At 45.9% G+C, this 26,770-nt stretch overlaps 2 protein-coding genes across 2 annotated transcripts in view; one reads left to right on the top strand and one right to left on the bottom strand.

The window, feature by feature from the left end:
- LOC311240751 (dehydrogenase/reductase SDR family member 7C-B-like) overlaps window positions 1-26,770 on the top strand; it is a 54,171-nt gene that overhangs the window by 10,899 nt on the left and 16,502 nt on the right. The window lies entirely within an intron of this gene.
- Window positions 1,487-26,090, bottom strand: LOC311240749 (splicing factor U2AF 65 kDa subunit-like; the record flags this gene model as incomplete). The annotated part of the gene is given in 14 exon segments (XM_084329323.1): window positions 1,487-1,618; window positions 12,207-12,455; window positions 12,910-12,996; window positions 13,405-13,533; window positions 14,468-14,490; window positions 14,493-14,534; window positions 14,537-14,558; window positions 16,078-16,157; window positions 20,011-20,149; window positions 20,348-20,464; window positions 20,559-20,710; window positions 22,761-22,864; window positions 25,465-25,666; window positions 26,042-26,090. Coding segments are annotated over 14 exon segments (1,527 nt in total).

The following is a 26,770-nucleotide window of genomic DNA, read 5'->3' as shown; positions in this document are numbered from 1 at the left end:
TTATCATGGTCGCTATTGCCCAGCTGGCCACACTCAGCCTGTGGCCAGCTTTCCTGGTCATCCAGGAAATGCTAACATGAAACCGGTCTTATAAATTGATACATGTAGTGATCTATACAAAAAAAAATAGTGAATCACTTAGTTATAAGAAGGTTGTGTTGCTAAGAAGTGTTGTGTTTGGGTGAAACACATGTTTGGCTAACCATTTAGGTGGAAAAAGATAGAGTTAATAGCTTGGGGGAAGACATGGGGGGAGAAGGGGGGGGGCAGGGTGCTCATAGATCCTTGCATCCTCAATGAGGGCCAAGGTGTAGGGATGCTGCTCAGCTATTTTCAGTAGTTGATTGAACATTTTCTGGTGGAAAAACCAAACCAAACTTATTGTTATTCAATATACAAATTTTTTTAAAGCGTGGAGCATGTGTGGAGGGGATCTTTAACACCATAACAATGTGAAAAGTAATGGTTCTGAAAATGCAAAGATTCTGGACTAAATGTCGTATTGCCAGTAGGATGGACACAGTCCGATATATACATTGATGTTGTTGTTGCTTTTTGTATTGTCAACTACGACAATTCCTACCCACCATAAACCTATAACACAAGGAAGCACGACACAATTTACCGTAGGTAGTTTTCAACAAGAGTGCATGATTGAATTAATATACAACTATCTTTTGAATTGGTCTGTATTAACTATTTACTAAATTGCAGTTGTAAAAGCAGGAACTTTAATGTATTCTAGTAAAATGTATATATATATATTTTTTTCTTTTCACAAAATAAGTAGACATTTGCTAGCCTACACAAGCAGTATACGTTTTTGTGTTAAGTTAATCCTTGTGTAAGGCTGAGGAATAACATTAACCTACAGTAGGATCATTGGAGGAACGAAATCCTAGAAGAATACAAATTAAATCACACTCAGGTTTCTCTCATGGACACACAATAAACACATGACAGTTTATCAAATGTAGATACAAAAAAAAGAAGAAAAAAAAAGTTCTCATCTAACGCAGCTAAACAAATGCTTGTGCTCAGAAATTATATCCAAATATTTGGCTTTTGTCATCATGTCATACAGTGATCTGAAAGACCGCTACTCTGGCTATGTCAGGCAATATTACAGTACCGTAGTTTTGTTTAGGTAAGATACATGTGACAGTCACTCTACTGTGATGTGTGCTACTTTTTTCCATTTTCACTTAGAGCAAGATCCAATCGAAGTATTGGACTAATGTTGAGAGTTACAATTCAGTATGGAAGAAATAATACTCGGATGTGTGGACTAGGTGGAAAACCAGTCTTTCCCAGATCTGAATCGATACTACTGTAGTCAATAAGGAACCGTTTACAACATTCAAATAAGTAAATATCTAAGAGAAAGTAATTGACCTTCTCTGGTGTGCAGAAGTCAAGCTTGACCACGGAAAGGTAAGGGAAGCCAACACGTTTTCACGACGCTCCTTTCAAGATGTCTGTGCCCTCAAAACTCATGTCTGTGATACATATCTGGATCATAATACTTGGTGACCACGACTCTGTTGGCAAACTTTCGACCAGTGAGGGCCTGCATGGCGTTTTGACAGTCTGTGCAGGAAACATACTCCACAAAGATCTGGAACAAAGAAAACATAGTGAGTTAGTTTGCATGTACACAGAAGAAATGTGATGCAAGATATACTAACTTCACTTTAAAGGAATGTGTCGACATTATGGGAAATTCACTTACTGACAGACAAGAAGATGGATACCAATTTCCTCTCTGGGCGTTCAGTATGAAGCTATCCGGCTGCATGCTAGCTTAGCTTAGTACAATGAATGGAAGCAGACAGTACCGGTAGCCTAGCTTAAACTCTGGGAGAGGACAGGTGTTAGTTGGCCAATGCCTACCCTTCCATTCATTGTGCTAAGCTAGGCTGATATGCAGCTGGATAGCTTTCTACTGAACACTACTACTGCTATCTACCTTGTCTCACTCTGGAGAAGACGTAAGTGAATTTCCCATAATGTTGGCGTTTTCCTTTAAAATGTGGCAACTGGCATCCGTTTTTTTAAGCTAAGCAGCACATCTGAATACATTTTCCACTTGTGTTTTTAAAAGGAGCCCACATAACATTTTACAATTCAACCTTTGTTTGTCGATAGCTAAATCTAATTTTCCACCTATGAAAAAGCAAGAATTGAAAGTGGTCTAGTGGTTCAATCAATATCTGAAATGAAGGAAAAAAATAAATGAAGAAGGAAAATAAATTAATAATAATAAAAAAAAATACTAACCTTCAAGATACATTCTTGTATGCTAGTGTATGTGTAACTGAGGGGTACAATTCCCTGACTGTATTGATAAGTATGGTATCATTAAACCACTACCGCTTGTACTTTAACTTCTGGCCATCCAGTACATGATATAGATATGATGAACACTTTCCCACCTGATGAAACGAAGTCCACACAAATGTATAAATCGAATATTTTATATAGCAAAGGGTATATACAACGTTCACTTAATGACATTTATGATTTGAAATGCACTTGTAAGGCAAATGAGTATTCGTAGGTAAATCAACATTGAATGTCCAATCTCTGGTTACGCAGGGAGCAAGTATACAACCTGGTTCTTTAGGGAACTATAGCGATGGTACTTAAATGATTATAGCTGGATACACTAAAGGGGGGGTCCCGCTGGTTGTAAGTCAGTAGGGGGGGGGGTTAGGAGAGCCGCTGGCGGTATCCCATCTGGCCGACGATTTCTTGGGAGAATTCAGAGTGCTGAACACGGTGCCCACAGAACCTCGGTCCGCAGATGAATACAGCTGGGCCCTCTGGTGGACGGTAGCTGCCGGTCCACAACGAAGAGACGTGAGGCGACCTCACTCGGGGTAGAGCGCCGTCTCACCTGGACTCCTCTCGGGGGGTAGTTCCAACACTCAGCAGTGTTGGCCGTTATCCATGGCATAATCAAAGCACCCAAAGCACGTAGATAATCCAAGCCGTGTATGGCTCGATGTCGTCCGGGTGAAGTAATCCAATGTACAGGTCCACTCGTCCTGGCCCGGAGCTCCTCGGATGCAAGCACCACACGTGGTCTGCCCAGCCTGGTTAAGACTCCAGATGACGTCAGGAACGATGGGGGTACTGCTCACTTTATAACTCTAACCGAACGATGCACCATACATAATAGACTATTATTAACTTAATAGAAATACGTCCCACTCGACGGTATAGTGCCAAACTATGACAATTCAACTATTAATCCACACAATGTCTCAATGCCTATTCTGAGGCCAAGTAGGCCATACTGCACCACACGTGCGTCGTGGGTGAGGCTTCACGTCTGTTACTAGGTTGGAGGGTAAAGGACTAATGGACTAAAAGAAAGTTCTACTTTACTTGCGCCATATATATATGCGCTGTGAACAAATAGTACCATTCGTATTTCGCCAGACGTATTCCTACGCGGAACCGGGCTTGTAACGACATGTTCGTCGGCACGATTGAACTTGAACCAAGGGGCTTGGCTGCTGGCGCCAGGTTCTCGTCCAATGGTAGAATGAAACTATTATGGACTGTTAGTAGACTAAAGGGATATTCAGTGTATATATACAAGGAATATACAGGGGATATCAAACGATATACAAATACTATTAAATATATATCCATAAATAAATATATATATTCGGTTTAATCTGATCCTTCACAACAGCCGCCCCCTAATTAGTCCCACCTAATTATCTAAGCAGAGACAGATTAACCGCACTGTCTACCACTCAAGGTCCGCTGTAAGGGTCAGTCAACTCACAAAGTCATGGGGTCATGGTCGTCATCGATAGTGTCTGGGAGTCTGGGCAGTTCTATTAGCCTCGCCACGGGTCGTGTGTAAGTTCGCCCTTGGACGAGTACTTCAGCTGCTCGGACCTTGCCATCGGCACCGGTGATCACTTTGCTTACGCGGCCAGCCGGCCACATAGCTCTGGGTAGTGACTGGTCGATAATCATGACGACTGTTCCTTCTGTCAAATTGTCTCTCTCTTTTACCCACTTCTGGCGGGTCTGTAGAGACGGTAGGTAGTGGAGTAGGAAGCTGTTCCAAAACTTGTCAGCTAGTACTTGACTGTACCTCCACATTCTTCGGCCGTTCGCTTCTTCAGGCCTGTACATTGTCTGGGGTAGCGCGGGGTCTAGCCGCCCCATCAAGAGTGTGTTGGGGGTGACTGGGTCGACATCTGCTACATCACTGGAGACGTAGCCGAGGGGCTTGGAGTTCAATACTCCCTCGATCTCCGTGAGGACTGTCATTAGGACTTCTTCCGCCACAGTCTGGGCCCCAAGCACGGCGTACAGGGCTGTCTTTATAGAACGTACTTCTCGTTCCCAGGTTCCACCGAAGTGGGGTGCGTTCGGGGGATTAAACTGGAAGTCAATCTGGGATGGAGCGAGGTGGGTCTTAAGTTCTGGGCCCATAGCTTGGAAGCTCTCTCTCAGCTCTCTTTCTCCGCCTTTGAAGTTTGTCCCGTGATCAGACAACAATGTAGACGGTTTTCCTTTCCGTGATGTGAATCTTCGGAAGGCCATAAGGAATGAGTCTGTGCTCATGGTTGAAAGGAGTTCGATATGTATCGCTCTGGTGGTCATGCATTTGAATACAATACCCCACCGCTTCTCGGTTCCTCTTCCTCTCTTTATATACAACGGGCCAAAACAGTCCATGCCTGTGGAGTGGAATGGCTTATCGCCGAGTCGGAGGCGACAGGGAGGTAGGTCAGCCATCCGGGGTATGCTGGGCTGCGCGTGCCACTTTCGGCAGTCTAGACAGGTTCGCTGGAAGCGTCGCACCGCTTCTCTTCCTTGAAGTATCCAATAGCGACGTCTGATCTCCGCGAAGACTCTCTCTGCTCCTGCGTGGTGTACATCCTCGTCGTATTTCTTTATGATCAGCTCTGTGACCTTGTGTCGGCTGTTCAAGACTATCGGGTACTTAACGTCATCCGGTAGATCGGGGGCTCTCCGCAGACGACCACCCACTCTGATGAGATTATGGGCGTCGCTCTCGGGTGCCAGGTGGAGCAGTCTGCTGTCTGATGGGACGGGCTTTCCTCCCTGTAGACAGTCTAGCTCGTCGGGGAACGAGTCTCTCTGGGCTCGTTGTAGTAGAAGAAGTTCTGCTTCTTCGTAGTCAGCTGCTGAAATGTCGGCAGTGGACTGAATCTCTGGGTGGTGCCACAGGAATGTCTTTAGCTGCGCACTCTGTAGGGTAATGCAATCATCTATGTTGGGGTCTGTGGAGGCGACTGTGCTCAGTCCACAGAACATAGGTTTCTTGTTCTCAGCCTCCTCTTTACTTGCTTCCCGTGGGGTGGGCGTAGGCCACTCTTCTTCCGGGAGCTTGAGGAATTCTGGTCCGTCACTGTAGATGTTGCGACGGGTGAGGTCATCCAGGGACATTCCCCGGGTGATGACGTCAGCTGGGTTGTGTTTGGTGTCCACATACCGCCAGCTCGCTGCTTCTGTTAACTCTTGAATCTCGGTGACTCTGACTCCCACGAAGACCTTGTATCTGCATGAATCAGACTTGATCCATGTGAGTACTGTCGTGGAATCTGACCACAAGATTGTTCTGTGCACCGGAATGGTGAGTTCACGTTGGATTAACGTGGCTAGATGCGCTCCTGCTAGGGCTGCGCAGAGCTCTAGACGCGGGATAGATTGTTGCTTTCGTGGGGCTATTCTTGAGCGAGCCAGGATGAAAGCAGTGTGTATCTCTCCTCCCTCCTCTTGGGCACGCAAGTAGGCCACCGATCCATAGGCTACTTCGGAGGCGTCACTGAAGACGTGTAGATCCATCTTGCATGTCTCTGGCCTCACTGTGGGTGGGAAGTAGCTGCGGCGTATATTGACGCCTGGGAGTGAGCGGAGCTCCGTCTCCCACTCTCTCCATGTGGAGGCAAGGTGTGCGGGTATTGGGTCGTCCCAGCCCTGGTCCTTGTCCCATAGTGCTCGTACAATCATCTTTGCCCTGGTGGTGTAAGGTAGAATACATCCCAACGGGTCATATTGTCTGGCGAGTGTTCTGTACACACTCCGTCTGGTGGTCGGTATCGCCGTCGACCTTCCCTGCTCCGTGGTCAGGGGTTTGTGTCTATAGTGGAGCGAGTCTGTTTTGAAGCGCCAGACTAGTCCTAGTGTCATTTCTTGGGCTTCTCCTGGGATGGTCGCCATCCAGGTCTCGCTGCTGGCAGCCTTGTCCGCGGGGGAGAGGCTGCGCAATACGTGCGGGTCACTGCTGGCCCACTGCCTGAGATCAAAGCCGCCTTTGATCAGGGAGGCGCGTAGCTTGATTAGGAGAGCCTCGGCTTCTTCTTGAGTCGAAACGCTTTGTAAACAGTTGTCCACGTAGAAACTGTTCTTCACACTGTGTCGGACCTCTTCATCTGCTGCTGGGTCCTCTGCGACGTGTTTCTGTAGTGCAAATGTAGCACAGCACGGGCTGCATGTGGTTCCGAAGGGGAGGACTTCCCACTGGTAGATGGCTGGGTTCTCATCTCCGATCCTCTCTCTCCATAGGAACCGCAGCAGGGGCTTGTCCTCCTCCACTAGTCTCACCTGCAGGAACATCCCTTTGATATCCCCGCTGATAGCCACCTTGTCCTGGCGGAAGCGTAGTAGCACGCCTAGTAGAGAGGGGCCGAGTGTGGGGCCGGGCAAGAGCTCTTTATTCAGATTTTGGGATCCGATCTGGTAGCTGCAGTTAAACACAATGCGATCCTTGCCGTTGTGGTGGACCTTGTGGTGCGGCACGTACCATGATTCGGTCGTCTGATCGGCCTCTTTAATGTCAATCTTTGTCACGTGTCCCGCTGTGATTAGCTTCTCAATCTCAGCGCGGTACACACTCTCTTGAGCGGGGTCTTTGGCTAGGCGCCGCTCTGTGTTCAATAGATACCGCTCCGTGGCGTCTTTCTTTGCGTGAAAGGTGGGCATTCCCTCTCGCCTCAGGAGTGGAGTTGCGTATCTCATCACTCCGCCGACTGTGACTCTCTTTGTCCCTTGCTCGAGTAGGTTGATGGCGTAAATGTCTTCTTTAGAACCAATGTCTTTCTTTTCGTTCTTAAAGGGCATTGTCTCTAGTGTCCATAGCCTCTCGACATGCTGCAGGAGAGTGGTGTCTTCTTCGGTCACTCTGGAGTGGAGGCAGCTAGTGGCTGCTGTTCGGTTGAGAGATTTAGCGAGGGGGCCTTGTAGTGTCCACCCTAGGCGGGTCTCGACTGCTGCAGGACAGCCTCGGGGTCCTGTATGGACCCGGTCTATCGGGACGATGAGGTCTGCATGGTCGGAGCCTATCAGCAGGGTCGGGGTGGCGCCGTCTATGAGCGGGATAGGTAGTTGACGCAGGTGCACATATTTATCCATCAGCTTGGCGATGGGGTAGGTGTACTGCGATAGTCCTATTTCTTGGCTGGTGAAAGCATTTGTAATCCTATACCGTCGCTCTGGCTGCCCGCTTGCTGCGATAGTGAAGGAGACATTCTCGCCCTTTATCGTCTTTAAATCTCTTCTTATTGTCCGAATCGTCATTTGGTTCTCGCTCCCCCGCAGTCCCAGCTGGGCCGCAGCGGACGCGAGCAGAAGGGTCTTCTCTGACCCGTCATCAAGGACGGCGTAAGTGTCCATGACTTTATCTTGGTAGCTCAATGTCACACGGACTACCTTTAAGAGCACTTGGGCGCCGCTGCTGCTGGCGGGGTCAATGTACATGACACTTGCCTTGGTGCTGCTCGATGGTGCAGGTGCAGGCCTTCTTCTGTTACTGTCGTGTAGTATATCTAGATGGGCTCCGTCACACCGACTGCACCTTTTCTTTAGGCGGCATTCGGCTGCCATGTGACTGCGCGCACATCGGTAACAGCGCCTGTTGGACTTTATCCATTGACTCACTTCTTCTGCATTCATCTTTGTGAACAGGTCACATTGTGACAGCCAGTGTTCCTTCTCGCAGTAGGGGCACACCATCTTCCACTTCTCTTTTCTCGAGGGGGTACTGTGGCTCTTACTGCTCGGTACTGACTCTGATTGGTGCATGACAGTCACCGATCTTCTTCCATCGTTTATTCTCCTGGGTCCCTCTCTGGAGCTTGGCGTGCTCCGCACGAACGTATCCAGTCGTAAGCTGCTGACTTCTCTCGCCAGGAAGTCGGCTAGATCGAGGAGGGATGGTTTGGGACCGTTAGGATCACGGTGGTCTCTCTGCCGCCTAAAACGCTCTTGTCTGGCGGGTGGCAGCTTCTCTAAAATCCTCTCGACGTTAGAGTTGGCGTATAGCTCGTGCATGCCCTTTTCCCGTTGTGCTCCCAGCATCCCTACCAGGGACTGCACTTTTATAGACAGGTCGTCTAATGAGCGATTGTCTGTTGCTGGGGGTAGGCGATCAATATGCCTTATCTCTTGGATTACGTAATCCCATATACGTCCATATCTCTGGTCCAGCGCTGCTAGAGCCGCGGTGTATGGGGTCGTAGAGGTGGCATAGGCTAGCGCTATATTGTGCGCTCGCGGTACTTTCAGGTGCTTCAGTAATATTGCATACTTGTGGCGTTCATCAGCGACATCCACCATCATTGTCTCTAAGCACATCCGGAGCTCCGTGTACTGTGCTCGATTCTCATAGGTGAAGTCTGGAAACGTCGGCGTGGCAATGTATGACGCCGTGGATGGCTGATACATCGGCGAGCGTTGGGGGAGAGACCTCCTAGGCGAGTCTCCTCTTGCGCCTCTCTGTGGGCTGGTACCGGCAGGGTACCATGGCCCGCTGGTCCAGGTGCTATTCCTCGGGGCTGGTCGTGCGTCATGCTCACCCGTGAATAGAGTCGGGGGTCTGTAGCGCAGCGCCGCGGGGGTATAGCCTGGGCTGTACTGGACCTCCTGGTCCGGTGGAGTACTGTGCTGTCGTCGGGCTTGGTTCTCCTCCTCTCCCTCTTCTTCTTCTATCAGGTCCTCTAGATCCTGTAGTCGTTTATTTAGCTTCTCCGCAGTGTATGCCGCTCCTTCCTTGTAGCTGGGTCTCGCTTGGACCGGTCTGGGAAGGGGGTCTGCGGGGGGTATAGGCTTGGTCTGTTGGTCAAGTTCAGGGTCGCTTGCTCGGTTAGGAGACGCTGCCCTTGACTGTTGTCTCGACGAGTTCCTTGAACCCCTGGCGGAGGGAGAGGGTGTTGCCTTGAGGATCAGCTGCTCCATTAGTTGCGCTTGTAACTTGTCGCGCTCGGCTTCGCGCTTGGTGAGATCTGCTTCTCTTTGGGAACCGGCAGCGGCGCGCTGGGCGTCGGCCCGGTCTCTTGCCATATTCTCTTCCGTCTGAAGGCGTCTCATCTCCAGGCGTATGCGCTCTTCTTCGCTCCGTTGCTGCGCTTGGAGTTGTTCGCGCTCGATAAGCATCTGTGCTTGTAGTCGATCGCGTTCACCCTGAAGTCGATCGCGTTCAGTAGCGGCTGTCAGGCTGACGAGGAACGCCTGTGATAGCATCCTCTCCGCTTCGCTGGGGGAAGACGGTTGTAGAGGTGAGCCGCTCCTGGGTGAGCCGCTCCTGGCTGTACTCGTTGGGGAGTCCTGGAGCTCTATTTCCTCGGCGCTCTCCTCCTCTTCTTCCGTGCAGAGTTCTCTCTCTGTAGGGTTGTCTTCCTCCCGGGGGTGGTCGGGGACTACTTCTTCGGTATTGGCGGGGGGTAAAGGCATGTCGGCTCCCTCCTGGTCCCCACCGTGAGCTTGGTCAGTTACATTAGAACCCACTAGGGCCTCTGTGGTCGGGGTAACCTGTTCGTTAAGGTCAGACATAATTTTACTTTCTACTTTTACCGCGTTTACCGTTTGTAGAAGGCTAGGTAGTTGACTGACATCGTAATCCTCTAAGTACTGAGGTGGCTGTCGTCTGCGCTGCGGGCGTTCTACGTTAGGAGGACCGTTTCGTGGAGTGTTCATCATAGGCCATTTCAATATTAATAACACTATATTAATATTACACTAGTTACCCTCCGGCTCGAAGGACCAATTGTAACTGAGGGGTACAATTCCCTGACTGTATTGATAAGTATGGTATCATTAAACCACTACCGCTTGTACTTTAACTTCTGGCCATCCAGTACATGATATAGATATGATGAACACTTTCCCACCTGATGAAACGAAGTCCACACAAATGTATAAATCGAATATTTTATATAGCAAAGGGTATATACAACGTTCACTTAATGACATTTATGATTTGAAATGCACTTGTAAGGCAAATGAGTATTCGTAGGTAAATCAACATTGAATGTCCAATCTCTGGTTACGCAGGGAGCAAGTATACAACCTGGTTCTTTAGGGAACTATAGCGATGGTACTTAAATGATTATAGCTGGATACACTAAAGGGGGGGTCCCGCTGGTTGTAAGTCAGTAGGGGGGGGGGGGTTAGGAGAGCCGCTGGCGGTATCCCATCTGGCCGACGATTTCTTGGGAGAATTCAGAGTGCTGAACACGGTGCCCACAGAACCTCGGTCCGCAGATGAATACAGCTGGGCCCTCTGGTGGACGGTAGCTGCCGGTCCACAACGAAGAGACGTGAGGCGACCTCACTCGGGGTAGAGCGCCGTCTCACCTGGACTCCTCTCGGGGGGTAGTTCCAACACTCAGCAGTGTTGGCCGTTATCCATGGCATAATCAAAGCACCCAATGCACGTAGATAATCCAAGCCGTGTATGGCTCGATGTCGTCCGGGTGAAGTAATCCAATGTACAGGTCCACTCGTCCTGGCCCGGAGCTCCTCGGATGCAAGCACCACACGTGGTCTGCCCAGCCTGGTTAAGACTCCAGATGACGTCAGGAACGATGGGGGTACTGCTCACTTTATAACTCTAACCGAACGATGCACCATACATAATAGACTATTATTAACTTAATAGAAATACGTCCCACTCGACGGTATAGTGCCAAACTATGACAATTCAACTATTAATCCACACGATGTCTCAATGCCTATTCTGAGGCCAAGTAGGCCATACTGCACCACACGTGCGTCGTGGGTGAGGCTTCACGTCTGTTACTAGGTTGGAGGGTAAAGGACTAATGGACTAAAAGAAAGTTCTACTTTACTTGCGCCATATATATATGCGCTGTGAACAAATAGTACCATTCGTATTTCGCCAGACGTATTCCTACGCGGAACCGGGCTTGTAACGACATGTTCGTCGGCACGATTGAACTTGAACCAAGGGGCTTGGCTGCTGGCGCCAGGTTCTCGTCCAATGGTAGAATGAAACTATTATGGGCTGTTAGTAGACTAAAGGGATATTCAGTGTATATATACAAGGAATATACAGGGGATATCAAACGATATACAAATACTATTAAATATATATCCATAAATAAATATATATATTCGGTTTAATCTGATCCTTCACAACAGTATGCACTCTGCTACTAATGAATCTACCTTGCCTATTACTACCTACTATACTGATCTGTCTATTCTACTATGATCTCAAGACTGTAGGACTCAAGTTCAACACTGTTACTTAAGGCCCTCCCATAGTCGAGCAGACTGTACACAGAGCAACTCCGCGGAGGTCCGCGCGGACTCAAAGGGAGTCAAAGCAGACCCACAGCAGAGTGCAAAGTGCGAAGCTCCTATTTTCTGACGTGCGGACGTCCGCTGAGATCAAAAGCTCAAAGAGTCCGCGCGGACCTCCGCGGAGTCTGCTCTGTGTACAGTCTGCTCGACTATGGGAGGGCCTTTAGCTGCCAGAGTTGTACCCTTCCTGCTGACTTGTTAAATGGTAAATGACTGCATTTATATAGCGCTTTTATCCAAAGCGCTTTACAATTTGTTCCTCACATTTTGCCCATTCACTCACACATTCACACAACGATGGCAGAGGCAACCATGCAAGGTGCCAAGTCCAACCTGCACATCGGGAGCAATTAGGGGTTAAATGTCTTGCTCAAGGACACTTCGACACGCTGCCCCGGGAGGAGTAGGGAATTGAACCGGGAACCTCCGGATTATATCAGACGACTGCTCTACCTCCTGAGCCACTGTCGCCCCCCAGTTCTGTTATACAGAACTCGTCTCTTTGGATAAAAGAGTCAGCTAAATGACTACATCTAAATGTAAAATGTAAAACATATAAATAAACAATAATCTCCAAAGCGGAGCTTCAGGTGACGGTGACCGACCTTGCCACAGCCGGGCACCTCCACGCCGCCCACGGGCCGCGGGATCTCGACGGAGCGCACGCTGCCGTACTTGCGGCACTCCTCTCGAATGTCCTCCAGGATCTCCTCGTAGTCCTCGTCGTCCAGCAGCTCCTCGGGCATCACCATGTTGAGAAGACACAGCACCTCCGTGGGCACGGCCGAGGTCTGGTGGAGCCTCTGCAGGAGGCCGGGCACCTGCAGCGTCACCGGGGCCTCCGTGATGGAGGTCTGGGGCGGTGGAGGGAGCGGAACGAGTTAGTACAGTTTTCGTTTCAATATGAGATACATTTACATTTAGTCATTGAGCTGACGCTTTTATCCAAAGCGACTTACAAGTTATGTACGACAAGTCACCAGGAAGGGCACAACTCTATCAGCTGAGTAACAATGTTCATCAAAGTGAGTGCTACAGTGTAGGTTAGTATATTAGGACAAGTGCATGACAGTAAGCTTAGTTAGGGTTAGATTTTATTTCCTTTTTTTTCTCCATTTCAGATAATGGTTGAAGAAGTGCGTCTTTAGTCGACGGCGATAGATTGGACGGGATTGGACAGTTCGTTCCACCATTGTGGGGCAAGGACTGAGAAAGGGCGGTACAACTGTGGCAGCTGAGTAACAGTGTTGAACTTGAGTGCTACGGTCTTGAGTTCATAGTAGTCTGAAGAAAAGGAATCCGACTCACGGGATTGGCGTTCTTGGCGCCCACACTAGCCCTTTGAACGATGAGCTTTTTGTCACCCAGTTGCATTCCATTCAGCCCTGCTACTGCCTGACAAAACAAGAGAGCCTTCTAATTAACAGCAACAACAACAATAACAACAACAATTCTACTCCTAATACTACTACTACTAATAATAGTCGATTAATAGTTATAGTCTACTAACTCATGAGTTGATTTAATCGACAAACCTTTAAAACTGTGTTTCCAATAGGCAGTCATGCAGAAGGAACGCCTATTTAATCTAGTGCTTAGCAGAGATATGCTTGTTTTTTTTCCCAATAAATAATTTACCCGGCATGTTAAAAGAAAATGGACTAATACTAATCGACTCACAAAGTCTTGGTTGAATGAGACCGAACAGACCAATTAATCGACTAAGACAGGGCAGCCCTAAAAATAAATAAATGAATTAATAATGAGTTTTCATGCAGAAAAAGTGAATATTCACACTCTTGCCTGATCAGTTGAACTGATGTCTACGTATTCACAAAAGGCGTAACCTTTCGAATTCGACAGTGACGTGGCACTGTCCTTGACCAGGTTGAAAGCTTTGAGCGGTCCAAAGGATGTCAAGAGCTCCTTTACCTGCAAGAGACCAAGACCAGCGGGGACAGGAGATTAGCGATACGTCACTCTTAAACACAGTCTACTGAATGAATTGACCTATCTCAAGCCCCGCCCCCTTTTCCTCGATCTTGAGGATAAATTCCAGACCTCCATTTGAAACTGACGGAAGAAAAATCATATCATGACGAATGCTTGGGAAAAGTGTAATAAATGGCATGACTAATGGAAACAAAATGTGTACAATTCTGCGTTATTTGCTCATCTGCACATAATGTATGTAGGTAGTATTTTTGTTTATCATGAAATCAAGATCTCTGGCTTCTATGCTAATTTAGAAAATGGTTAAGAGATATATGCGTGTGCACAAAGTAGCTTGTTATTTCCCACAGTTTGGGAGGTATCAACAATAATAATTAGTCATGGTATGCAACCTCGACTAAGAATGACAATCTTTACGAGAGTTTGCAGGACATAGCCTCAAGTTAGAATTACAAAAGTGCTGCATTTAGATATGCATTTTTAACAGAATGGAATACAATTTAATAGAATAGAACGATATTTATTTTGATATACTAAAAAAAAAACTCTTGTTTATTTAAACAAGAGAACACTGTGCTGAAAATGGTGCACAAGGTAACGGAAAAAAAGGCATTCAATGCAACTTATCGATCTTTTATAGTGTCTTGCCGACTACAGTCCAAAAACACACCGATATCAAGATAGTGTGTCAATACAGTCTTACCTTTACGTTTAAAGCTGAATAGAAGCACCCCTTCCCCCAAGCCTGCCTTTTAACAGATATGCTTTATTACATGCCCAACAGCCCCCCCCCCCCCCCCCCCCCCCGCCCCTTCTGGGTCCCAAACGCGCTCCAAAAGAATGATGGGAGAAAGACAGTAGCCAGTAAGGGAGCCTGCTGGAGTGCATCCGTGTGAGGATCAGAATGTCTTACTTGCCTTGTCTTACATGTTGGCATGGCAGCAGTAGAGCAGTACTACTGAACAAATTATGAGCGAAGACTTAACGATCTTACAGGCCCCTAGCTGGGGACAAAGTGGGGGAACAAAAATGAAAGAGCTGTGAGTATCAAAGCAGTAGCAGTGACTGCAAGTATAAACAAAACAAAAAAAAATTAAATAAAATAAAATCAGTAAATAATATAAACACCAGGGTACATTCACTCTGTATAACTGATTCAATTAAATGAGGAAGAATGGAACGTTAAGAATCCAATTCACTGAACAATACTGCAAACCTACACCACCTCCCCCGTTGTAAAGCCACGATGGATCACGGTATTCTATGCAATTGTTTTGTCCAAGGGCGCACACGCCTAAATGATTGGAGTAATATTCTAGGCCAGATTATCAACAACTTGAATGATAACAATGTCCAGGCCTGCATACCATGCAGACACAGCTGTAAGTTAGTTCATACTGTGGGCCTATTATGAAGTGGATCTTGCATACAGTTGTTTTTAAATTAGCATGACTCATGTGAAAAATTAATAAGCAGTGTGTGATAAGAAATGTACTTCGGTAGCCAAGTCAAGGTGATTATTACCAGTAATTGTGATTGTGATTTCAAACATACTGTACAGTAGGTCTGATGCAGGCTCATACAAGTGTTCTAAATCATGTATGCTCGCACTACAGTAGTACTCATTTGTATATTTTGTACACAGTTTAATCACGTGTACATTCATTGTATATTGCGGTTGCACTTTACTGCTACATTTGCACTCTGGTTGGATGCCAAACTTCTTTTCGTTGTACTGTACTGGTGCTGTATAATGACAATATTAATTTGAATCTAATCTAATCTATTGCAACGTTTTAAAATCACATTTTAAAATCATCACATACTAGACTATTCAAATGGTTTCTTCTTCATCAGGTCTAGTGTTCTTTATTAATCCCCTTGGGGAAATGCAGGTGTCATAGCAGCTCTATAGAAAGCGCTTCATGAGAAAACGTTTCATAACTGTACGGAAAATGACCAGTGGCTTTTTATCAGCATCTCTGCCCTTGTGTTTCTATGATGACTAGACATGCCTGTAGGTTCACTTTGTCTCAGTACAGCCTCACTGAGCGGATAACAACAGAGGCAATTTTATAGTGTAGTCGTGAACATCTTTTTAACCCTTTCACTACCACACTATATAAGGTTAACCCTTTCATTACCCCACTATAGGTTAACCCTTTCACTACCCCACTATAGAAGGTTAACCCTTTCACTACCCCAGTACAGACGGTTAACCCTTTCACTACCACACTACAAAGGGTTAACACTTTCACTACCCCACTATAGAAGGTTAACCCTTTCACTACCCCACTACAGACGGTTAAACCTTTTACTACCACACTACAAAGGGTTAACACTTTCACTACCACACTATAGAAGGTTAACCCTTTCACTGCCACACTACAGATGGTTAACATGTCGTTTTTTTTTTTTTTATACTTTCCGTGATTAAGACTTGTTCATCCCGCCAAATTGAAAATAGGAATTATCTGCAGCTGTTTTATCTGTCAGCGTGACGTGTATGTTTGAGTCAGATACCTGGTCATCAGTAAGGTAGTTAGGCAGGCCTCCAACGAACAATTTATGAGGTGAATCGGGAACTACTGTGGAGACGACACCTACAAGAGACCAAAAGATAAAGAAAATACAAATTAAAATAATAATAAAATACAAGATTATCATATGGTCATGGACAGCGCGTTTGAATTACCACCAAAGCTCCTGGGGGGGGGGGGGGGGGATTATGCTTATTTCTATGCTGAATACTTTCAGCTGTGACCAGCAGCTCTATAGCCTGCTCTGCTGCCTGGTTCCTTGTGTCCCCACCCTCCAGCAGCCACAGTTTCTGTGTGTGTGTGTGTGTGTGTGTGTGTGTGTGTGTGTGTGTGTGTGTGTGTGTGTGTGTGTGTGCGTGTGCGTGTGTGTGTGTGTGTGCGTGTGCATGTGCGTGTGTGTGTGTGTGTGTGTATGTGAATGCATGCATGCATGTACGCAGTCGCGGCTATTCCAAATTGTGCCCTTGAAGGTGGTTCTGTAATTGAAACAGGCGATTTAAATTAAATCGAACCAATCAAACGGTAAATGTTCACCGATCCTCGCATTATATCGATGAGCAGTGACGCACTTACTTAACTAATAAGAAGCTCTGAGAATAAATAATTGTGAATAAATGGGAGAAATGACAACAGTGGAGGACAGTGTCCGTGCATCGGTCTGTGCACACGCATGTACGTATGCGTGCAGAGGCAGACAGAAAGGGCTGCCTTTTTGGAACCTCGAGTGCCAAAACATGTCGGCTGAAAAGTGATATCAGCGCAGCTACTGAACCTACTGAAATATTAACCAGACGGGCACTTAGGGAGATGCCCACACCCATGCGAGCTGGCAAAGCCTACCCGTCTGGGTAACGTCAGCTATATACACCTACTATGAACACTTGAGGGGCTATATTTCATTACTCCCATGGAGCAAGACACGTCACTAGAATTTACCTCAACTTTGGCTCCGCTGTGTGACAGCTGTGTGCACTGCTCGCCCACTCACTCACGGAACCACTGGAAGGTCTCCGTTTATAAACAATAACGGTGCACTTGATAATTCACCACATCCAATTCTATTTCGACAGTGGCTCGGGAGGTAGAGCAGTCGTCTGGTAATCCAGAGGTTCCCGGTTCGATTCCCGCTCCTCCTGGCCAGCGTGTCGAAGTGTCCTTGAGCAAGACACTTAACCCCTAATTGCTCCTGATGAGCAGGTTGACACCTTGGAGAATTGCCGTTGTGCAAAGTTGCACCCAAATCAGACCAGGACTATAGAAGTTATGGCTGGTGCAGACAGACTGAACCCCCTCGCCAGTGCTTTGCGGCACTGCTGGTGTAAAAATAGCCATGCCCCTACTTGAGAATAGTTTGCTCTCTTTAGTTCATTTGAAGGGTATCCTAATAGTAGGCTAATAATCAACTGCCTCTATTTGAATTCTGACAGCCTGTTCATTTCAGACCAATCCACTTTAGGAGGGGGCGCGGTACACATCGCAACACCTCGTCTCATTGTGGCGTTAGGATAAGCACCCCCAAACTTGGGAATCTATTTTCAAAAGAACGTAAGCTATCCGGCCAGTGCCTGCCGTGTACGCCTGCAGCCAAGTGCCTGGGGAACTGATTTCAAAAGTCTCACTGGCGTGTCTGCCACCTGTGCACCCTTAACGATTAGAAAATGAGGCACTATTACAAGCTTCTCTCATAATTATTTCAATTAATGGACTGCGACGGGATACGAGTTGAAAACCTCACAAAAAGGATACGGTTTTGACATGCATGCGGAACCTACTGTAAGAAAGAACTAATGGGCATAGTCTTGTACAGTATCCCTAGCCTTTGACTATATCCTGTACTGATGACACTTTGGAAATAGTGTTGGATGTCTCACCCGATTATAGCATATTTAGTTTAACTGAAGAGTGTTGTGCCAAACTGCAGAGGGCAAAGCACAGCAGAGCGTAAATGGGTCGAATTCACGCATCAGAGAGTGTGTATCCATCATTGAACAATAGAACATCTAGCATCTGTCCATTTATGCTCACATTCCACTTTTACGTGGGTGGGCCCCCCAAGCAACTAATATCAAGTAGCCCGACACAAGTCAGACCCACGCAACGTACACAAGCTAGCTCTCCACTGGGTCTGAAAGCGGCACATTGAAAAGTAAGCAAATGGCTTGCCTGCGGAAATGGTCATCAATGAAGTCAATTTGACTCACCATGGTGAACGTGTTGGTGTCTCCTCTCTCATGCCGCAATTCATTCCTGGCGCTATGATTACATTAAAGCACGCAAAAAAACACAATTTCTTCATTTACCTGTGTGTTACCAAAGCAACGGCCTGTCGGTGGGCCATCAGACAGGGGCTTTTATATGATATAATAATGAATAGTTCAGTATAGCTGGCATGCGCAAGCTATGCTGGGAGATCTGTTCACCAGGAATTCATAGCGGCATGAGAGACAAGACACCAACACATCACCATGGTGAGTCAAATTGACAACCATTTTTCCCGGCAAACTATTTGTTTATTTCTCAATGTGCTGCTTTCAGAGCCAATGGAGAGTGAGCGTTCCATGGGTAAATGGACTGCATTTATATACAGTAGCACATTTATATACAGTAGCGCATTTATATAGCACATTCATATAGCACTTTTATCCAAAGTGCTTTCACAACATATGCCTCACATTCACTCACACCGACGGTGGAGGCAACTATGCAAGGTGCCAACCTTCTCATTGGGAGCAGTTGGGGGAGAGGGGGGTAAAGGTTAAGTGTTAGGGGTCAAGGACACTGCAACGCGCTGCCAGGAGGAATGGGACTCAAACCGGGAACCTTCTGATTACCAGGCGAACGCTCTACCTCCAGAGCTACTGTCACACCGTGGGTCTGCCGTGTCAAGTTACTAGCAAGGTGCTCTTGAGTAAGACACTTAACTCCCAACTGCTCCAGTGGAGCTGCCAAGTGACCAACAGTTTAAGACTGTGGTTGTCCTGGGCAGCTCTCAGTTGTAAGTGTGTGTGTAACTGTGAGTGTGTGTGTGTGTAACTGTGTGAGTGTGTAGCAGGGCTTTGCTGAAGAAGCCCTGAACCGACCCTGGATGAATAAAAGTTAGACATATAATTATCTGACCAAAAATTTATAATTTGCCGGGACCAACGTCAACCGTTGGTTGTTGTTGTTTTTTAATATGCAGGTTATTGAGAATTTCATTTTCAACCACTAGGAGGGAGTGTTGGAGCTTGGGAGCTCTCTTCCTGCATGCCCTCTGGCCTTCATGCACTGTTGTTATTATTTCCTGGCCCAGTAGCTGGCTGCAACGTAGCCCAGTGGCAAATAAAGAAAATGTTATGAAACTCTTGTCTAGTGGAACATGTGGACCTACCGTGACACCATGTCCACAATGCTGACTCATACAAAAGAAAATATATTTATATATCACCTGTTTATGCAACAAGTGAGGACAAAGGACCTGGCTAATAAAATGTGCCTAGCATGATGAGCTTCTAAGCAACAGGGCGACAGTGGCTCAGTAGGTGGAGCGGTCGCCTGGTCGTCAGAAGGTTCCCGGTTTGATTCCGGCTCCCCCAGGCAGCATGTCAAAGTGTCCTTGAACAAGACACTTAACCCCTAATTTCTCCTGATGAGCAGGTTGGCACCTTGCATGGTTGCCTCTGCCGTCGGTGTGTGAATGTGTGAGTGAATGGGTGAATGTGAGGCATAAGTTGTAAAGCACCTTGGATAAAAGTGCTAAATTAATGCCGTCCATTTACCAGTTAAGCACACATGCCAGATGCAGCAGTCATCTAATCTGACCTTTGTCAATGTGGGCGTGTTGCACCGAACATTTGATTATTTGTTCGGACCGCCCACCAACTAACCGACCACAGAAAAGTGAACTTGTGCGCGTCCGTAGCCAGGAGGAACAAACCTGGGACGTGGAATGCTGGTTGCTCTAAAATGCCAGGTAAAGGCCTGTAGTCATGAGGTCGTCTGATCTTCAGCGATTGACCTTGGAAGATGATTCCGTCGAAGGCCATGGCCTGTGTAGTCTCATCTACGGATCGAAACTAGAGAGGAGAAGATTAAAGATTAATGATGAGATGAGTGGATGCTGGGAAAACAGCCTTCCGTGATCATCTCTTTTTTCACTCAACAACAACAACAACAACAGCAGCAACATGACGCCATCAAACCGTAGCATTTCAGTTACAACGAGAGCTCGTAAGAGACGTCATCGTGGAGATAACAGAAGTATAATAACTTACCTCTAAGAATGCAAAGTTCTTGTCCTGATTAATCTGCACAGCAAGCACAGGGTTACTGGGGGCTTGCGACAGGCCTGCGAGACGCATCTGGGCATTGAAGAAGTCCGCCATGGACTCCTGAGGAAAACAAAATAAAAGCCAAGCTTGGAACACTGATAACTTGGCACTAGAAAAAAAAGAGGCGAGAAGAGTATGTAATTAAGACGTCTACCTCAGTTACCCCGAATGGAATATTGCCCACATAGAGGCGTCTGGCTTGTCTCGTCATCTGACTGCCAACTATGGGCACTTGGGTCGGTGTCACAGCCACTCCGCTTGTAGCAGACGTTGCCAGGAGAGCCAGGGTTGGGATCTGTCCAGCCGCTGTGGAAAAACGAAGTAGAGGCCGGGGCATGTGAGGAACTTCACATGGCCTTAAAGGAACATGCCAACAGCTTAGCACAATGAATGGAAGCGGACAGTGCCGGTTAGCCTTTGGGAGAGGTGTTCGTTGGACAATGCCTAGGCTAACCAGCACTGTCCGCTTCCATTCATTGTGCTAAGCTAGGCTAACGTGCAGCCAGATAGCTTTCTACTGAATGCACAGAGAGGAAACTGGTATCTATCTTCTTGTCTCTCTCTGGAGAAGACGGTACGCTAATTTCCCAAAATGTTGGTGTATTCCTTTAACATTTTGATTGCCGAAAACGTAGAACTACGTTTCTGTCGCCCGATCGTTGAGTGCCGTAAATGTAGATCTAAGTTTTTCTCACTGTATTTCTTTTATTCGCTATTGCCATTCATAATTCAGCGGGGCACCATGTGCATGCTGTACTGAATGTGTCTGAGCTGGCAGGCGGTCTTATATTGCCCTCTAACGCCTTCGGCCATTATTGCACCCCGTTAGAAACGGGTTTGTTTCTTTTCTCTACCGAGCTGCGGCGTGGGGCGTGTTGGGTCCTAAACACTCCGGCAAAACACACGCTTGTAGGGATGGTTTTGACTACTGACCCCGCCCGCCCGTTGAAGTGCAATGCCCAACAACGTCGGAGACAGGATCGCTGTGGATAACTGGAATGGCGATCAGATATTTGGATTCTTTTTTTTGCATTACATCAGAGACCAGGTAAGGACATTATATATCGCTGCTGTCGGGACAAAATCTCATAACTCCATTTTTTTTATTTTTTTTTATTATTATATAAATCGACTCCGTAGATCATCCTCCATGTGTGTGTGGGTTTTACAAAGTTTAAACAATGGGAAAGCATTCAACCGATCATCTGTCTAAACCTCCTAACTCTATTCACCCTCAAATCTGTGTTAGTTTTTTTCATCTGCTGAAAAGTTGGGTTTTTGGAGTTATGAGGTTTTGTCCCGACAGCAGCGATATGAAAGCTTGCGTTGATCTGATATTTATTTCTACCCCGATCGACGCTGTCTCTGTGTCTGTGGCTGTTTGCCGTTGGGTTGCAGGAGGGGGGGGGGGGGGGGGCGCACCGGTCTAAACAACATTGCATGCGTGCACGAGGAAGGATAATAATTATGATCTAGCGTTGATTTCAGGAAGATCCGATAATCAGGCAAAAAATTACAACGTGTTTATTGAATTACACAAAAACGCAGTTTTCGCGTCTTTTCCCTATATATATATACAGTATATATATATGATATTCAAAATGGTATAAAACGGAAATGTAATGATGAAAAAAGTATCTGTTTTTTGCACGTTGACCAGAAGCAAATCACTGAGACTCGACTGCGTTATTAGACCTATAGCTATACTATAAAATATAGGTTTAGCTCTACAAACTACAACTACGTTTACATGGGTTTAATGGACGTCAAGGAAGGGGTCACTTCCCGGAAGGGGCGTGGCACTCAATGTGTTAAGAGCCTCGACCATCCACAGCCATTACTGAGCGTTCGGTTGTTTAGTTTTATGAGGAGAAAATGGGGAGGACTCATTTGCAGATGACATTACTCTGTCAACTAAGTATCCTGTCAGATAGTATTCATGCATGAATATTCAGAGATTAAGAGTAGAAGCAATAGCCTCATGTGACAGTGGCTCGGGAGGTAGAGCAGTCGTCTGGTAATCGGAAGGTTTCCGGTTAGATTCCCGCTCCTCCCGGGCAGCGTGTCAAAGTGGCACCTTGTTGGCACCTTGTTTGCATTTGCCGTCGGTGTGTGAATGTGTGAGTGAATGTGTGAGTGAATGTGTGAATGTGAGGAACTAAATTGTAAAGAGCTTTGGATAAAAGCGCTATATAAACGCACCATTTACCATTTACATGAGCCATACATTATAATTACAAACATGGTGGATACTGTTTCCGGATACAAGTTCAAATGCAAGACCGACAAACTGAAGATTAGAGATCTCGGCAATGTCCAACTCAGGACTGACTCATATTGTTAAGGAACGACTTACCTTGCATAGCTTTATATTGCATAGTTGTGATGTGTTCGAAGCCAGGAGGGGGTACATCCCAGTATTTACAAGTGCTTTTCTTCCTTGTCCTCCTTGGAGAATAGCTAAACAGAAAGAAAAACAATAAATTACATCTGAAGCCGGTGCAAAATCTGATAAGAGCGGTGACACATATTTTTCTGTTAGAATTTTCTCAGTACTGTATATTTGCATATCTTGTATGTCACAAATGTAACAGTACTGTATAATACCTGTATGTCATGTATGTCAGAAATGTCAAGATATATATCTGTATGTTGCGTATATCATTAATGTCATTATGAATTGAAAATGGGGGATGTAAACAAGACGAAAGTCTTTCTCTGGTCTGCATCCCCTTAACACTTTCTGTGCCAAAAACAAGATATTACGTTTTTGCTCGACAAGCGTTGAGTGCCAAAACTAGATATTACGTTTTTGGATTGTTTGATCTTTTTACTTTGACCCCCGCTCTACAGACTTGCCCGGAGCGATCTGCATAATTTTGGCACATCCCCACACACTAGAACTGCAATGCCGATCGACTATCACCAGGTGGCAGTATCGTCCGTGTCTGAACTGGAATAGCTTGGTGTGGATACACCTTTTCTCTTTTTTTATTTTTTTTGCAAGGGCCCCTCCTCGGAGACAGAGCGACAGAGCGATCGCCTCGAGATTTTTTTGCCTGAAGCCTATTTCCCGTATACACGAGTATAGACATATACACGGGTAATCGCAATGGCGATGCGATCACTTGGAATTATTCTTCTTGGAATACCTTCTGGCTAAGGTAAGGTACATTCTATGTCTATTTTACCGAATCTGAAACATGTTTTTCTAATGATCACAGTTCTGTGTTTCACCATACGAAAAACATGGTCGTCAAACACGATCACAGTTTTGAGTTAAAATACCTTTGATTTGGGAGTATTTGGGGTTTCAGGGGATCAGCCAGAACGGTTTGGGCTTATTGCACATAACGCGTTTTATCTCGCAATCTATGAAAAAATACTGGATTATCTTGGAAATGCGTGATGTTTAGCGTGTAATAAACTACAAACTACAGCGTGTGGAAACAAACTATTATTCCCATGTTGCACTACAAGCATGGCCGCCTAGTTATAGTTGAACGTGGGGGTGCAAGATATATATATATTTTTTTTTTTTTTGCTTTTTTGCGTGTGCAAGACTGGCAAGGGGTGGTTTGGAGGGGGCAGATTTTTTTTACATTTAATGAAGGGGGCAGATTTTTTTTACATTTAATGAACACCTGTACGTGCAATTGCCAATTTCCTGCAATATAGAGCCTTCAATCTTGACCAATAAAGCTGCTCTTTTCACTATAAAACTCAGTTTATATTGCAGTATGATAGCCAATTACTATAATAATAATAATAATAATAATAATAATAATAATAATAATAATAATAATAATAATAATAATAATAATAATAATAATAATAATAATAATAATAATAATAATAATAATAATAATAACTTTCCCCATCCTCCCGAAGCCCCTCCGTTCACAGCAGCAACAAGCCAACAACAACAACATCATGACCACATCAACACGGGGACCCTGATGTAAACAAGACAAACGTCTTTCTCTGGTCTGCATCCCCTTAACAATTGTATGTATTGAGCCGTACTGTATTGGACCCATTAAGCAATCTGTTAAATAAAGTTTTCATTCATTCATTCATGAAAGATTCACTAGCTAATGGTTAGGTAACGCTAAGCACGGCGGCTCGGCTCGCATCACTAATACGATAAATATTCAGTTTCAATCTGTTTGCGCATTTAGTATACAGTCACAGTGTTCGACTTACGTTATGACTTGCTCCATTTGGTGTAAAACGCAGAAGGATAATCCTCACAAAGCGAATGTTAAATCCAATATCGGCATTCAAAACAGCCGCCTCCCGAATACGCTCATGACGAGGGACATTCGAACAGCTGTTTTCGCACCAGCCCATCCCCCATTCCAACACGTTGTGGTACCGTCGAATGCGCTCATGCTCTGGGGGAGGGACCGTGGGAGGCACTGGATCAAACCATTAATGTGGGGGGTCACACAATCTTTGGAAACTTAAAAACTTGCTATTAAGTGTCATTGCGTATTATTAATTTGATTGAAATTACGGTTAGATATATATATTGGGGGGGGGGGGTGGATATATCATATTTTTCATATGATCAAAAAGTAGGGGAGCAAAACCAGACGTTTGCCCCCCCCATATTCAATAGTGGTAGAGCAGATGCTTCGAATGCTCCATTGGTCAGGCGTCTATGACTACAAGTAATGTTTGTCAAAATGAGCCACACCATGTCTCCACAGCTATAATACAGAACACACAGTACAGCTTTGCAAACATAGTGAAACGACTGCGGAAACTACTATAAAGCTGGGGTAAAAGCTAGGGGGTAAAGATAAGTGATACGCGTACGCACCCAAAGTGTTAACAATTGTGTGTATTGAGCCGTACTGTATTGTACCCATTCAATCAATCAATCAATCAATCAATCAATCAATCAATCAATCAATCAATCTCCATCAGTTAGGTTGAGCGTAACAGTAAGAAGCATTTTGTATGAAAGTATTCTGTACTTCTGTATGACAACTATTAAAGAAACTTGAAACTTGAGGTTACTTGCTTCGGTGCTCCATTGTACGCTGACTCACCTGTGCTTTTTATGATCCCGTGAGGCACTCCTCAGGTCGCGGCTCTTTCTGTCGCGGCTGCGCTTCTCTCGGTCGCGGCTGCGCTTCTCTCGGCTGCGCTTCTCTCGACTGCGGCTGCGCTTCGATCGGCTGCGATGCTTCTCGCTTCGACTGGGGGACCCGCCGCTGTCGCTCCGTTTTTTGTGTCTCTCTTTCTCCCTCTCTGTGCGGGTCGGGAGGAGATGAAGCAAAAGTTCGGCATTGCTTTGCACAGCACACTGTTAACTGTCATTGTACTATAGAAAATCCCAGTCACAGACAGTGGATATATAACCACGAATGCAAGCCACGACGGACTGACCGTCACCGACATTGCTTGCTCCGGTATTTTCTGATTGAGTCGTTTCGGGTTTAAATTAGTTGATGTATAATAATAATCACAGCAATAAAAAGGGGTTAGTTCATTACATGCCGCCGGCTACATTTGCACAGTGAAGCTCTAACGGTTGAGTTATCCATCCTCCATAACAGAATGGTGATATGTCGCTACCATGGCATGATGAGCCTGCAAACCAAATGGGAACACAGACAGACTCACCCTGTCGATTCTCGCTCAGCTGTTTTTCAAATTCCTCGAAATCCGACATGTTAGCTAATGGCATGGTCAGTTTGTGCATGGAATTATTACTGGGCTTGCTATCGGTGCAGGAAGAACCATGGAATTAATTCGAGGTTCCCATGACAGGAGATGCGCTCGCAGCACGCACATGATCCACGCACCGCCCCTTGCACAGACTGGTAGAACATCAGGACAAAGCTGCTCTCCTTAGCAGGAACCGTGAAACGGCTTAGCCGAACATTTACAAATCAGACAATTTGTTGACCAACATTCTGCCCCCCAACACCCCCAGCTCATGCTAGTTCCACCAATAGCAACGCAGTTTTATTCAATATTAAGAAATCTAAGATGTATTAATCACCATATTTCTAATAGTTTATTACAACAATACATAACACAAAAAAAACGAAAAATAAATGCACTATCATTTGAAACATGCTTTTCTATTTAGAACTCAATACCCCTTATTTGTGTAGTCTGTGTGTGACTGTGCATATAGACAGTAGCTATACACACACATGTGCGTGTGTGTTTGTGTGTGTATCTGTCTGTGAGTGCGGCGTAGAGGGGTACAGCATGTGCCTTTGATCTGGTGTTTAGCTCTGTGTGTGTGTGTGTGTGTGTGTGTGTGTGTGTGTGTGTGTGTGTGTGTGTGTGTGTGTGTGTGTGTGCGTGCGTGTGTGTGTGTGTGTGTGTCGGTGGGGGTGG

This window comes from Notolepis coatsorum (assembly GCF_963971535.1).
Source record: "Notolepis coatsorum genome assembly, chromosome: 14".
Classification (NCBI taxonomy): Eukaryota; Metazoa; Chordata; class Actinopteri; order Aulopiformes; family Paralepididae; genus Notolepis; species Notolepis coatsorum.
This window is presented reverse-complemented; position numbering and strand designations above follow the sequence as displayed.